Genomic DNA, 15924 nt, shown 5'->3' on the forward strand with positions numbered 1-15924 from the left:
GAACACATTTTTGGAACAAAAGGCCTCAAATCATGAATGCAGTGTCCGATTGCCTTTTAAGGCCAAGGAAGAAATGGCACCCTTTTCACATTGGCCTACTATAGTGCCACCAGGAGGCCACAATAACCTACTTGACCTGGCGGAGACCTGTGCTCCGAGGAGCACTTTTTCTAGTTTTAAATGTATTTGAAGTCGTAACGACCGAAACGTCGATTAAGAATAAAGAGCTACATTTTTTTTGCAAGATCCAGACGGTGTGCGGGTCCCATTCTTTGGTCTAACCATCAGAGATCTCCTCCATAATTTGTACATTTTTGACTTACGCACCTGTCGCCAACCCTTGAGGTGCGCATCGGCCTCCTTCACAAATATATTTGAAGTAAAAGTGAAGGTCTTGATGAATATATAAACTCAAGTAAAGTATAGATCCTCCCAAAAATTACGTAAGTATCATATCAGAGTACTTGTACGTCGTTACTTTACATTACTGACTGCTTAATGTGAGGGAAACGGAATTCAGTGCTTCCACTTTGAACACATTCCTCATGTTACCTTACATCACGACTTCTCCTTAGGTGAACCCCATTAAGAGTGGATTAAAGCTCTACTGTTATGGATCGCTAACCCGACAGCCATTATAACATGATCCAACAGGCCCAGTTACCATACACGTACAAGCCGATACACCAATGAACTGTATCATTATAAAGGAGCTGGTAGAACTTGTTTTCAAGGAGAGGATTGAGACACAACAATGGTGTTATTATATGGTGTTATTATGGGTACAGTTGTTTTCAAGGAGAGGATTGAGACACAACAATGGCGTTATTATGGATAAAGTTACCCCCCCCCATCAAGGAACCCCAGTTTGGTATGAATGATTATAGGCCGTGGACCCCCATAATTCCGGGTGTGTACAAATGGAACCAAATTGCATTTGGTTCCATTTGTACACACTCCAAAATATTGATGATTTCTTGTTTAGTATTGTATGTCTTTATATGGCATGATGAATTTAATACACAGGACCACAATGGAAACAAGCCCTCATGGCTTTTTGTGTTATCCTTTTAGCATCATTGTATAACTGTACCTCTGTACTTTTTGCAAGCTATATAATCTACCCCAAATTCCAATGCTTGACCATGTGGATCTCTTGTGGACCGCATCAAACTTTGTCCATCTCACCGTGTACATACAGCTGTACAGTAAATGATTCACAAACAGTGTTCCATGTGCTCTCTTGGGGCCAAAACGTGTTACTGATTCAGAACACACTGCTTAGAAAATCATACATTGACAAACCTACAGAGGATATGGCATTAGCAGCACCTAGCGCCGTAGGCTGTTGTCCTGGCTGTCCTGAGCGCAAGTCCATACTAACTCATTAAAACCTGAGGCGGATTCTACAAATGCCTTCTAAAATCAGTAGTTCTCAAACTCTTTCGTGCCAAGGACTCCCAAATTGATATGTATTTTGGCCGCGGACCCACGATCTGAAAATGCTTTGTGCCAGGGACCCCCAGAAGAGAAGATTTGTGTTTAAGAATTCAAAATTATAAAAAAAACACTTTCAAATAATTTCCAAAATGTTCAAACGTTTTAAAAAAATAGCAGATGTACAAGCTCACAGCACGGCACGAGAATCTTTGAGAACCGCTGTTCTAAATCCTAAGAGTTTTCTAAAAAGCGTACGTTGTGTATAGCTAAAATCTAAAATGACACGGATGCTTTCCCGGTTTTAACCCATTCAATGTGGGAACGCATCTCTGTCATTTTACATTTCTTTGGCTATTCAAAAATAGCAAATATACAAGCTCATAGTGCGGCACCTAGTGCTGCGCTATGAGCTTGTAGATCTGCTATTTTCTTTGAATATATATTTTTTAAGCAAACATTTGTAACTCAAACCTTTGCTTCTGGAGGTCCGTGGAACAAAATATTTTACAAATGCGCTTGGCATTATAGGCGTAAAAATGTAAAATATTTGCACATATTTGCAAAAACATAAAGAAATAGCAAAGAATTACCGATATAAAAGCTCACAACTTGTAGTAGATGCAACAAAACAGTTTTAAAGGAGTAGTTCACCCAAAAAACTACTCTTTGAGTCTCCTACCGGAACCGCTGCTGGTCATCAAATAATTGGCTTAGGAATGCGACAAAAACAAAGAAATATCCATGAATTCAAGTCTCCATTGGGTGAGTAATCGATAGTAATCATTTTGGGGGTGAACTATCCCTTTAAGGCCATGTCACACCAATGCAACTCCTTGCAACTACCATGGGAGATAATGGTTGCGAGTAGTTGCATGGAGTTGCATGGCGAATCATTGGTGTGGAGTGGGCTTTTAAGAGGGCATACATTTATGAAGAAACATAAAAAGATGAAATATAGAGAAACAAGGTTTCTGCCCAACAGCGACAGCTACCTGTCTGTCTATAGAAGATCAGTAGAGAGCTAGACAGGTAAAACCTCTGCTGCTCTTCAAATTCCAGAAAGTGCAGTATTCTGCTAAGTGCAGTATTCTGCTATATTTCTGCGGTGGTCAAAGGATGTGGCTGCGGCTCCACAGACCGTTTACCACTGTCCAAGCTGAAATACTGTATGTGAGTGTGTGACCGAGCAAGATTAGAGATGTACCGATACCATTTTCTACTTCCCGATACAGATTCCGAAACCCATAACTTGCGTATCGGTCGATACCGAGTACCGATCCGATACCCGAGGGACCCCCAGGGTTCCTTGAGGAGGTTCCAAATGGACCCTTATCTGTAAGTCTGAGAGAGTACAAATGGTACCGAATGACCAAATGGACCCGTAAGGGTCCATTTGGTCATTGGGTTCCATTTGTACTCTTTCAGAGTTATGGGGTCCTTGAAATTAAATTAAAAAAATCCATTAATAATAGTTTAAGTGCAGCTCCAGGTTAGTAAAATAATAATGTAAATTGTACAGTAAAAATACAACACAGTAGTGCAACATCAATACAAAAATATTTCTGTAAATTAAATCTCATCGTAAATTACATGCTATATCGGAATGGGATACTCGCCGATACCAGCATTTTAGCCAGTATATCGGCAGCTTTTCCGATACTGGTATCGGTAACGGAACAACTCTAAGTACTATCCAAGCAGCGGCATCAGTGAAAGGATACCTGTGGTCCAGACAGTGCCATAGGCCTTGTGTTGCTGTGTCTGGGGGCCTTTCCTGTGTGCCTGGCCTCTCTGTAGTAACCTGTGGACCATGAGAAAACCATGTTACCCCAGTGGTGCACAAAAGGCCCTCTGAGCCGGGCCACGTATCCCCAGCCCGATGGAACCTCTTGGGGGGGTCAGCCAGACTATATCCAATGACCCATACTTTTACACGGGACACCCTGGTCTCTCCAGTGGGAAGGAAGGAACATCCTGTCCCAAAAACAGAGCCCTGTATAGTGGTGGACAAAGCTCTATAGTACTCAAGTCTATACTATACTGTAGGTATAGATACTCATAGTCAAATATTACTCAACTACAAGTAAAAGCTGCCCTGTCAAATTTGTACTTGTATTAAAGTACGGGAGAACTTGCTTTTAAAATTCAAAAGTACATGAATTGAAAAAAGTTGTAAAGTATTAAAAAGTGCAAATTACAAATTACATTTCTTTTAATATCACTACACTGCTGTATTGAAGTTTAGATATTTCCCCTCAAAAATATAAGATTTTCCAGATATGGTAAAAAAAAATCACTAAGGGTGAAAATAGCTGATATACAAGCATATTGCGATGTGTTGTGTACAAGCTCAGCACATCTGCTATTTTCACCTTTAAGGTTAGGGTTAAAAATGGCAGTAAGAAAGTATCCAAAAATACAAATACTCACGTAAAGTACAGACAGAAAAATGTACTTAAGTAGGCTACAGTACTCAAGTAAATCATCTCTGTCGGGTGGAAACTTCATATTCTATCCAAAATTGTTACTTCTCAGGATTCAAATTCAAAAATAGCAAAAGTAGCAGATCGCCATTTTGAGCTTGTGGATCTGCTACTTTTCATGCTTTTGTGTGACGCTGTAAGTATGATCAAGTAGGGTGTTAATTTACGAAAAAAAAAAAAAAAAGTTAAAATATGGAGATAAGAGGTTTCTGCCCCGACAGCAACGAAATGTACTTCGTTCCCCCCCACCCACACACACACACACACACAGACACACACACACACACACACACACACACACACACACACACATACACGCACCCTGGGCACGGTCTCACCATTACCATTTCCATAAGAAAGAGGCACAGAGCGGGGCAAGGTACTGGCAGGCCAACCTGACCTGCTCCACTGGGACTCCCCTGCATGCTCACCCAGCCATGCCGTCCATTCACTGCACCCACAGCAGACTCTTAATGCCCAGACCTTCCCCCATTCAGTATAGAGTATAGATAACGGCCAGGTCAAATACAAAGATAAAAGAGAGAAAGAGATGGAGAGACGGTGGGAAGAAGCATTCGAGCGAAGGGGGAGGGCATGTGTGTAAGTGTGTGTGTGTGTGTGTGTGTGTAAGTGTGTGTGTGTAAGTGTGTGTGTGTGTGTGTGTGTGTGTGTGTGTGTGTGTGTGTGTGTGTGTGTGTGTGTGTGTGTGTGTGTGTGTGTGTGTGTGTGTGTGTGCGTGCGTGCGTGCGTGCGTGCGTGCGTGCGTGCGTGCGTGCGTGCGTGCGTGCGTGCGTGCGCGCGTCTGTCTGTGTGTCTGTCTGTCTGTCTGTGTGTGTGTGTCTGTGTGTGTGCGTGCGCATAGGGGGTTGTTGCATGATAAGAAGACTACTGCTGCAGACTGTTATTTTTGAAAGAAGCCTAAACGTATTTCCTCCGCATCTATTTTTGATGCGGTGTTAAAATAAACAGCAGAGCCCAGATGAAAAAAGATAAAAGCAGAAACGATTGCACGTTGGCAGGAAACATCAGCGCAGCGTGAACTACATTAAATCCCTGTCATGTTTGTACATGGAGGGGGAAAAAACTGGTCACGACTCGAGCTGCCATATTCTGTAGTTTGGGTAACATGACATTTTTAGTGAAAAACAAATATCCTTTTTAGAATTAATTCATGGCACAGTACCAGTGGTGGAAGAAGTACTCAGATTCTTTACTTAAGTAAAGGTATCAGTACCACAATATACAAATACTATGATACAAGTAAAAGTTCTGAATTCAAAATATTACTTAAGGATAAGGATAATTCCTTTTAACAGGTCGTTCATGAAAGTCCTTGCGGTCTTGTTTCCAATGAGAACCTGTGAGCAATTAGGGGTTAAGAGTCTTGCTCAGGGACAAATTTCATTTCATCGACACATATGCTGATCTGGCCTGGAATCGAACCTGGGGCAACCAGGGCCTCTGGCTCCCTAGGCGGGCTCACTAACCACTCAGCTATGGCCGCCCCTTGAGTAAAAGTACAAAAGTATTGCCACCAAAATAATTAAGTGCCAAAGCAAAAGTGCTCACGTTCATCAAGAAATTACAAATCTTTTCAAAAATAGCAGATCTACAAGCTCACAACGGATCGTGACACGATATGAGCTTGTAGATCAGCAATTTTCAAATAGACAAAGTATTAAATAGGGCTCAAGTGGCTAATGTATGTTTTGTAATAATAATAAAATAATAAAAGTACAATATTTGCCACCTAGATGTAATGGAGTAGACGTATATAGTATATATATCAATAGAAACACTCAATAAAATAAAAGTACTTGAGTAAAAGTACAAAGTTACTTTCCCCCACTGTACAGTACAGCATGTTTTTACATTGCTAATTTCAGTATCTCTTACATTATCTAACACAGCAAAGCAAACGCAACCAGCCATGATTAAAGGAATGAAACGTTTAATATCCACTAATTATTTCCAGCTGAACTGATCCATTGTTCACAAGAATCCGTACCACTGTATGCTTAAAGGTGCAATAAATTACATTGTTTTGTGACAATACGTGTTAAATAGCTCTATAATCTGATGATTGCTGTTGAGTGATTATTCTGCTGAGCAATTATTCAGTAACAGGGGACTCCCTGGCCTGTATCTAGTAAAAACTAACAGAAAAAAACGTTTACAGGTCAGGATACCCATTTTTTTCAATCAGGAGAGAGAACTCATACAGTAAACAAGTGAAATTGGAAGTGATGACACAAAGAAATGAGCAGACAAAATTGGAACTGGAACACTATAAAATTTAAGCTGACTCTCTCCTGATTGGCTGAAATTGGCAACCAACGAGCTGGAGAGACAGAGAGACCCCTGTTACTGAACAGAGCCTGCAATGATTACTATCAGAAAATAGCTTTACACTTTTTCAAAAACAAATGTAGTTTTAACCAAAGAATATGAAAAGAAAAGTGTGACAAATTGAATAAAAAGATATGGCAATATATGTGTACCGGTATTATCTCACACCGTTTTTCTCACACTGGATCTGTGACTTGTACCTATGTTATGAGTGACTCAACAATACTTACCAATTTTCTATGCTTTGTGCTTTTCTTTTCTTTAACTTGATAAAAAATGATATATTTAAGGCATTTTGTGGTCCATGTAATGGCCTCAGCAGCGGTTCTGGCACGGCTGGTGCTAAAGGATGAAAAAGCTGTGCCTAATGAAAAGGGACAACCCAGCACAAGGACACTGGCTTTTATCGCATTTTATATGACTATTTTATTATCGGCTGTATCAGTAATATTTGTTTACCGGTTAGACATGGCTGTCATTAGTACAATCTGCATATTTTAATGGAAACTTCAGGAAGGCCACTTCCACTGCAACGGTTGAGGCTCACAATACTTGGGAATCTCGCCGCTGACAGGAGATTTCATTAGCTAGAGATCCTGCATGAAACTCGGACGAAACGCCACGCTCGGCTTGCGGCCTTAGAACTGTTTGCTGCGTGAAACAGACTGAACTGAATGGGCTCTGCTGGAATATATGCATTAATTAGCACAACTCAGTTCAACTCAGCTTGTTTAACCGATTAAAACTGGGAACGTCTGTGTAACCACTTTAACCATTATTTTATATTTTGGATATTCGAAAATAGCAGGTATACAACCTCATAGCGCGGTATATATATATATACATATTTAGAAGCAAAGATGAGAGTTAAAAATGTTCGCTTTAAAAGAATATATAATCAAACATTTGCACACATTTTCAAAATCTTTCAAAAAATAGAAGATCTACAAGCTCGTTGCGTGGCACTCGGTGCCACACTATGACTTTGTAGATCTGCTATGTTTGAATAGCCAAAGTATAAAATAAAGGTTATAGCTAAAATCTAAAATGACACAGATGCGTTCCCGGTCTTAATGGGTTAATTAGCATAACTCAGTTCAACTTGGCTTGTTTAATAGTCTGGTGCATCTCAATGAGCAGACACAACACTATTACCCGTGATTAAGATTTTGAATGGGTTTGAAGGTTTTGAATGGCAATCATCTGTAGTTGGGTTTGCTTATACAAAAAATGTTGGTATTCATGGTACTATCTACAGTGGCTTTAAACATTATACTACTAGTACACACTCTCTGTCATTACCAGTACCTTTAATTAAAGGACGACTTCACCCATTTTCAACCTATCTTCATATAATTGGTCCTCACTAATGCTCATTAAAATATGGTACCATTTTTGTCTACTTGGTCTGTGTTTCAGAGGAGGGCTGTGGACAGTTCAGAAACCCACCTCCCAGTGACATCATCGATGGGGAATCCAAGCTAATAGAAACTGCAGGCTTTCTATTCCTGGAAAGTTAGCATTGCTATAATGGAAGCCATTGTTCTCACGTTGATAAAAATCGAAATAAAACATTTGAAATCTTGTTTGAAAAAAAAAAACCCCACCTGTCTAACGATGAAAAAATTGCATTAGCGAGGACTAATTATATAAAGATAGATTGAAAATGGATGAAGTCGTCCTTTAATGAACAGGTGATATTATGGTTAAATGGATGGCACACTGACTGGCTATGAGGTATTTGTTTTTACCTGATCAAAAGACTGGTCCTCTGGATTGTCATCTCCATCCACTCCCACTCTATAGACAATAAAATGACAGAAGGAGAGTAGGAGAGAGAAAGTGAGAGAGAAATGAGAATCATTACTCTTCGCTACGAATGAAGCTGTGCAAGACGGATTACATTTGGCACGCGGACCAATTACTGAACAATACAAATCACAAAACAAGTCGACACAGCTTGAAGATGACCTTTCAGAAAGGTTTCTTCAAAATCAGCCTGCTCTCTCGGATCACAGCGAAAATGTCAGATGGCCACGCCTGTGGTAAACGACAAAAACAGCTGCAATTATGCAGTGATATTTTGCCGGTGATTATTACCCTGTCGAAGTGTGGACCCTGCTCTGCTGCGGGGAAATTTGAGCACCTGGTGCTGAGAGGATAGGCCAACTTGCCGCTAGCTCTCTGGAATTGAAATAAAGTGACTTGGCGCTGGCCAGTGACAGCCTAGTGAACTGCTTCATTTGAAAAGAAGAGCATTATCTTGGTGTGCGTGTGTGTGTGTGTGTGTGTGTGTGTGCACGCACTGCTTCCTTGCTCCCACTGAACCTCCTCCTGACCGCAGCGTTATCACTCTCCTACTCTCTCGTCTCGAACCCCAATCTACCACCGGCTGAGAGTTGCCACAAGAAACCGCGGAAATGTGATGATTCTTGGGAACTCACGTGACTTGATTCAATAATATTTTCTTTGCTGTGGCAGGCAGTAATCTATCATTTCTGCTTAGATAGCCTGGGGGAGGAAGGGTCCATGCATTTCACTCAATTTTCACTCACCCATTTGTGGGAGAGACGATCATCCGTAGTTAATAGGGGAAAGCTGAGCATTAGTTAAGCTAGTTGCTACAGGTGAGCATTAAACTTTATTGTCGTGTCAATCATTATTGTCATATAACACGCAGGCATTTTGAGTTTGTGTGTGCATGCGTGCGAGTGCACGTGGGTGCACTCACATGTGCATGCATGCACACCTGCAGACATCTGTTTGACTTTGCAGACGCAAAGGCTTTTCACTGAGCGGCCCCTGCAATCACACAGCAGAGTGGAGATTCTCATCAGAGCATTAGAGCACTGCGATTACTTCAGATTTCTGTCCTGGCTGTCTTCCCCCCTTTTCTCTCTTTCTCGCTCCTCTTCTCGACCCCTATCATCATTCCTCTGCATATCTTTCTTTTCAACATGGATTTTTATTTTCAGCCACCTCGCACATGATTTCTTTGCTTTTGTGCGTGTTTCTGAATCAGTTTTTTATTGAATCGGTCACGTTGCAGTTTTACAGGTGCAAAGCAGTGGGTGAAATTATTTTTTTCTCCATCCAAACGATTTTCTCCATCGTTTTTTAGTATTCCGTGAGAAGAGAGAGGACAGAAATGTGTGAAAAGAGATAGAAAAGCGGTTAAATAGAACTAATAAAGACACAGTATACGGTATATACAGATAGCATATGTGAAAGCAGATAAATGATATTTAGAACATTTGCATCATAATTATGCAGGAGTGTACTTTTTTTTTTACAAACATTAGCATCATATGAGGGTGTGTTTATAGCACTTAGGTATGAGACAGTCTACAATATATGTATTTACTGTAGCATGTTGTACCTCCTCACTGCATGTAGTCGTGTAAAGTAATGAAGTACAACTTAAGTACTGTCAAGCTATTTAGTATATTTGCAGTTTCCCCCGCTTGAAAGGGATGTACAGTCCATAGGAGGTTTTAACTGGGTTTCACTCATACAATGACCACAACTTTGGTTTTCCTTTTAGTTCTTCTTTACTTTAGTTTTTGTTGTTTCAGTACAGCTTATGCAGGTAGTGTATAGTTGTTGTATGGTATAGCAAGGTAAGTATAGGTGAAAAACCTTTAAATGAAAAATAAGAAATAATTACTGTAAATACAATGCACATGAAATAATAAATGCAAAATATAAATGCTTTACATATATTTTTTAACACTTGTGAATATTGTTTTTACTTTCTTAGTGCCTTTTTATGAATTGGGTTTTTAGACAGTTTTTTAACAAATGCAGTCTCATATGAAATGCAAATATAATAGACTGAATTTTAGCAGCATTTAAACTGTTTCTATCAATCTACATTTCTCAATAAACAAATCACATTCGTTTTTAAAACAACAATCATGTTGCTTTAACTTGAGGACATCAAACAAACAATTGACATTGAACTAGAATGCACGTTGTAACGTGCGCTACAAACGGCAAGTTTTATGGCTCTTCAACAAACAAACAGTTCGTCTCTCACCGGCTGCCTCTCCAGCTTTTTATGGCTGCACCAGTGCTGCTTGATGTTCTGCGCGACGTTGCTGTTGCAGGACGCACATTTGTTTGTTTGATAACAATGGAGGAGTGTGGAGGATTCTCCTCCTTCTCCCTTCTCTTCCACTGTGGTTTGGTTTACAGGCTCCTTTCGGGTGTGGTGCTTTATAGTGTAGCGACGCTGATTAGTGATTGGGGAATGATTTCAGACAGCTGCCACTCTGTCAATCAGCCAGACTTTTTAACCCTGTGATATCCAGTGAGGATTTCCCAAGTTGACTTCACACCTCCCACTCGACCTTCCAGTGGAGACACATGGGAGGTCGCACGTTACAAAGGTAAACTTGGGTCTGACAGTTCGTTCTGCTCTTCAGCGGGAAGCAAGACGACCAGTCGCCTGACGTCTCTGTGAAGAACTGTCGCTGGGATCTCTTCTTTGAGTTTTTTAGATGTTTGGTGATTTGCTTTTACTTTTGCTGTGGTAGGCCTTGTGACAGGAACAGGGTAGCTTGGGAAGGTTCTGACGTTGACATCCCTCACAATTCCTTTGCTGTCTGAGTTGACACTGACCACTCTTGCAATCCTGAACTGACCCCTGAGGGCGTTTTGGTCTGCAATCCAGACGATGTCTTTAACAGCGACATTTCTCTTGGCTGTATGCCACTTGTTCCTTACGAATAGGTTAGGGCCAGCGAGTTGACTCCAGTTCCTCCAGAACTTGTTAACTTGCGCTTGCATTTCTTTAAGCCTTTTGTAGGGATAGTCACTGAAGTCGAAAGTTCTGACATCTCCACTCTGCGATGCTCGCCCGAGCAGTAGACAGTTAGGAGTGATGAACTGAACGCTGTCTTCTCGGCTTTGTGTCCTAGCGTCAATTGGCCTTTCATTCGCAAGATTAGCTGCCATGTAGAGAGTTGTTTGGAATTCACTCCAACTTAGCCCCGACTCTCCTCCCAGACTCTGCAGTGCTCTCTTGACGATGCGCACAGCAGCTTCTGCAGCAACGTTCCGGTGTGGAGAATCGGCTGGATGAATTTTCCATGTCCATTCTGTGCCATTCTTGGCAGCTCTCTCTTCTAGGGTAGCTTTGTCAAGATTGGCAAGGAATTGGTACTGATCTTCTAAGACTGGCTTAGCCCCTACGAAGTTGGTACCTGGATCTGACCAGATCTTCTTTGGATGACCTCGTAGTGCTGTGAACCTCTGGTCGGCGAACAGGAAACTTTCAGTGGATTGAGAGTTCACCAGCTCTGTGTGAATAGCCCTGGATGCCATGCAACAAAACACAACTCCCCAAACCTTCAGTGACACTCTTTTTTTGACATCATCCTTGACGTGGTAAGGTCCGAAGAGGTCTACCGTTGTGTATTTGAAGGGGGCAGCTGGTTCTGTCCTCTCTGGAGGTAGATCACCCATTATTTGCTGGCATCCTTTTGCTTTTGTTCTTCTGCAGAGTATGCAGCCTTCGACCACTTTCTGAGCAGTTCTCCGACCCTTCACGACCCATGCTCTTCTTCTCATCTTGAGCAAGGTTCCAGCCACTCCATCGTGGTTCTCCTCGTGGGCTTCTCGTGCTAACAGCGTTGACACCCAGGCTTCATAAGGCAAGATAGGGACAGCAACTTTATCTTCATTGAAGATCTGCATGCGACCCCCACAGACCAACAAGCCAGTTTCTTGGTCTCTGTAGACTGCCAGCCTGTCTGTGGTTGTGCTTGGGAAGGATGCACCTTGCTGTGCCGCAAGAAAGATGTCTCTTAGGGCGTCTTTCCGCTCTCTCACTGAGATGACTTGTGAAGACGACACTGCCTCCCACTTTGGACCATTTGCAGTTTGTCGTTTCCCTCTAATGAACTTCTTTGCTGCTCTCCAAATCCAAGCAACTGTCTTGATGAGTCGGCTTAGGTTGCTGAACCGCTTGACGCTCAGAAGGTCTAGGACAGATGATCCTGCTGGTGGCCTTTTTGGTTGGGTTTGGGTTTGAGTTGGTTCCTGATCCTGCTTTAGTTCTGATGGCTTTTGTGTGTTGGCATCCTTTGAATCCGATGGCACCTGTGCCTTGGCCTTTGCTCTGGTTAGTGCAGCAACAAACGCCTTCTTTTGCAATCTGTTGACACTGTCTCTGGCAGCTGTCACCAACTCTTTGGCAGATTTAATTGGCCATTCATCCACTGGTAACTTCAAGAATGTTGGTCCGTTTTGCCATTCTGAACTTTCATCCAGGTCTTGAGGACTGGCCCCTCTGGTTATGATGTCAGCAATATTAAGCGGACCAGGAATCCACCACCAGTCTTGGATGGCTGTTGTGTTCTGGATCTCTCCGATTCTGTTCGCGAAGAAAGTCTGATAACCATAGCTCTCTCTATGGATTGCACCGAGGACTGTTTGGCTATCGATGATATGGAACCACTTTTCAACTTGGATCTTGCTGTGCTGCTCGAAGTACTTTTTGAGACGTGAGGAAAACACGGCTCCGCACATCTCTGCCTTGACAGCATCACCTTTGTGGTCTAAAGGAGTTAGTTTCGCCTTGGACTCCACCAGAGTGACGAATGGGCCCTGGTCGGTGTTCCACCGGAGGTACATCACTGCGCCGTAGGCATGCTCGCTTCCATCCGAGAATGTTATTGCCCAAGGTTCTCCAGTGAAGCTTGGTGGCGTTATTGCCCTGGTGAATGTAACCTGCCCGAGTTGCACATACTCTTCGAAGAGTCGGATCGCATCTTCTCTGAGGCTGTCTGACAATGCTGTATCCCAGGTGTCTTTGACAGGGCAGCTGTCGCTCTTTGCCTCCTGGAATGCTCTCCGCACAAGGATGGCACCCTTCTGCTTGGCAGGAGTTACCAGGCCAACTGGATCATATAAGCCTGAGACTTGACTCAGGAGGTTCCTTCTTGTCAAAGGGTTTGGGGTTTGCGCTCTTACTTGGTCTAGTAGAAGGTCTTGGCCAAGTCGCATCTTCATCTTTCTCTTTGAGAAGTTAATGGATGACATGATATGGAGTTTATCTTCTTCCACGAGGTAGCCTAGACCAAGCGCTTTGTTATCTTCATCCCTCATTTGATTCGGGAGGACCATGTTGTTAACTTTGGTCTTTTTAGGTTCGTTGTCGTTCCCCTTCCTCCCACTTTGGCCTGAGAAGACCCAAGGCTTCAACAGGAAACCTCCAGCTTTCAGAATTTGCTCCACGTTTGTTGTGATGGTTTTCAGCTTCTCGAGGTCGTTGTGAGACGTGAGGATGTCGTCAACGTAGCTGTCCTTTTGTAGTACCTCTCGCTCCTCTTGAAGGTGGGCGAAAGAAGGTAGGTTGGCTGTTTCTCGCATTGCGAGCTGTGCGATGCATCCTGCAGGCTTGTCACCTATGTTGACTCTGGTGATGGCGTACTCCTCCAACTCTTTGTCCTCAGAATCTCGCCAGAGGAACCTGTGGAGATGCATCTCTCTATCTTCCAACCATACAGAGTTGTACATTTTTCTGATGTCCCCTAATGCAGCGTTGGTTCCCGCTCTGAACCTCAGGAGGACAGCACGTATCTGGTTAAGAACGTCTGGACCTTTCATCAGCAGGTCGTTCATGCTGGTGCCTCTGAACTTTTGACTGCTGTTCCAGACGAGTCGTACTGGGGTTGTTGTAGAGTGTGGGTTAGGAGCAATAAGGTGACTCACAAACCATACTGGTCCTTTCCAGGTCATGATCTGCTCTTTAGTCAGCTTTACTGCAGCTCCTCTGTCAACCATGTCATGCACTTGAGCCTTGTATGCAGACTTCCATTCTGGTTCCTTGGCTAGCTGCTTCTCCGTCCTCCGGAATGTTGCTTCAACTGCACCTCTGTTGTTCGGCAGTGAGGCTGGATCCTCTAGCCAGGGATACTTCGCATGCCAATGTGGTTCTCTGCTGTGATCATCGCTCATGACATAGGTGAGTCCATCCTTTACCACCTCAAGCTCCCTTTCTTCGGCAAGGGTCATTTCTTTACCACCGGGTTGGCAGTTTCCGCACCGGCAGCCTCCACATCTGGGCTCGCATGCTGCGCCAATGCTGTCCCATTGCCACCATTTCAGGAAACTCTCTTTGCTGGTCGAAGCAGTTGATCCCTGTATTTCAGCTACTTCTTTGCTTGAGGGGTTTTGTTCTGGAATGGGGTTAGTGAGCTCTTCATATTTCACAGCTGCTGCTCTCATTGATCTTGCAAAGTGTGTCTTTGACATGTGGGCTGACACTTCAATCTCCTCAAACAGTTTGGTGTGGGTTCCTCCAACTGTTTTCCCGAGTGGTCCGTCCCACAGTACGAGGTTTCCCACGACTCTGATCCTCTGAGGAGCTAGCTGGCCTTCTCTGTGGCTGATGAGAAGCTCGACTTCTTTGGGCCTCACAAGCTCATCAAGAGGTACGTCGGGGAAGAATGGCTGCAGTTGCTCAGGTGTCACACTTTTGTGGACGTCTGCAATGTTGTCAAGCCCATAACAAACCAACTGATGTGCTCTCAGTGTGCCCTTGGGGGTGGATACACGGATTTTGAGAAGATATCGCTTTGTCTTTACTTGGACCTTCATTCCGCCAACTCCGTGTACAATGAGCATGATATCTTCACTCTTGAGATCCAGGCGGCTCGCCGCTCTGTGAGTGATGTAATTTGTGTCAGATGCTAAGTCGATGAGTGTTCCGATTTTCTGTCCGGCGTTAGCTGTGGCGACGAGTAGCATCATGATCACTGGAAGCTCTTGCATTCCACTCTTTTCAAGTAGACTCTGGTCATTTGAGGTGTTGAAGACTCTGGAGGCAACATTTGAGAAAGCCTCCCTAAACTGCTTTGCTAGGTCTGGTGGGAGATTTTTGATGAACTCTTCTTGACCCTCTGTGTACTTCTTTTTGCCTTTATCCTTTTCAGATCTGTCAGACCTCTTTGCCACAGATTTGGGACAGAGGTAGAAGTGATGCTCAGGAGCCTCTTCATCTTTGCAGTCTTGGTTTTTGCATAGAAAGCCGGGCTTGCAGGATGACTGGTTGTCGTGAACCTCAAGGCATCTTGTACAGGCACCCAGCTTTCTTACTGAAGCTTTCTTTTCTGCTGTGTTCAGAGCCCTGAACTGCTTGCAGAAGTAGAGCTTTTTCTTGTGTTTGGCATCGCCGCAGACTACACAGCCTTGGTCATCAGCTGACTTTGTAGACTTGGTTCTGGCACTTTTCTGCTCAATTCTGGTGTCTCTCCAACTTGGCTTACTTGGTTTACTTGGCTCCTCATCTCGTAGCTGCTCAAGCTCCTCATAGATAGTCTCTTGCTGCTTGAGAAACGCCAAGAGATAATCAAACCTTCTATCTGGTGTCACACCATTTCTTGGATCAGCTACATAAACAAGCCACTCTTTCTTGAGGGATTCGGGGAGTTTACTCTCTATTGATTTTGTTACGAGAGGATTCTTTATGGCGCCTGTGTCTCCGAGGTCACTCAGGTCTCCGAGTGCTTTCTCAACGGCTTGAATCAACTCGACAATTTTTCTTGGTTGGCTACTTCTGACAGATGGCATTTTCTGCAGGTCTTCCACTATTTCGATGGCAATAGCCGTCCGATTTCCATAGCGGTTCTCCAAGACACAGAGA

At 43.2% G+C, this 15924-nt stretch overlaps 1 protein-coding gene across 1 annotated transcript in view; it reads right to left on the bottom strand.

Moving 5' to 3' along the window:
* The window catches only part of LOC311039112 (sodium/hydrogen exchanger 9-like), a 123515-nt gene that overhangs the window by 9232 nt on the left and 98359 nt on the right, over positions 1-15924 (bottom strand). Inside the window, exons 13-14 of the mRNA XM_084048753.1 lie at positions 8024-8072; positions 3162-3241 (exon numbers count right to left, since the gene is read on the bottom strand). Coding sequence (XP_083904879.1) covers positions 3162-3241; positions 8024-8072 — 129 coding nt within the window. The remainder of the gene's footprint in view (positions 1-3161; positions 3242-8023; positions 8073-15924) is intronic.

Source organism: Gymnoscopelus microlampas (genome assembly GCF_963454915.1).
Source record: "Gymnoscopelus microlampas genome assembly, chromosome: 22".
NCBI classification, from domain to species: domain Eukaryota; kingdom Metazoa; phylum Chordata; class Actinopteri; order Myctophiformes; family Myctophidae; genus Gymnoscopelus; species Gymnoscopelus microlampas.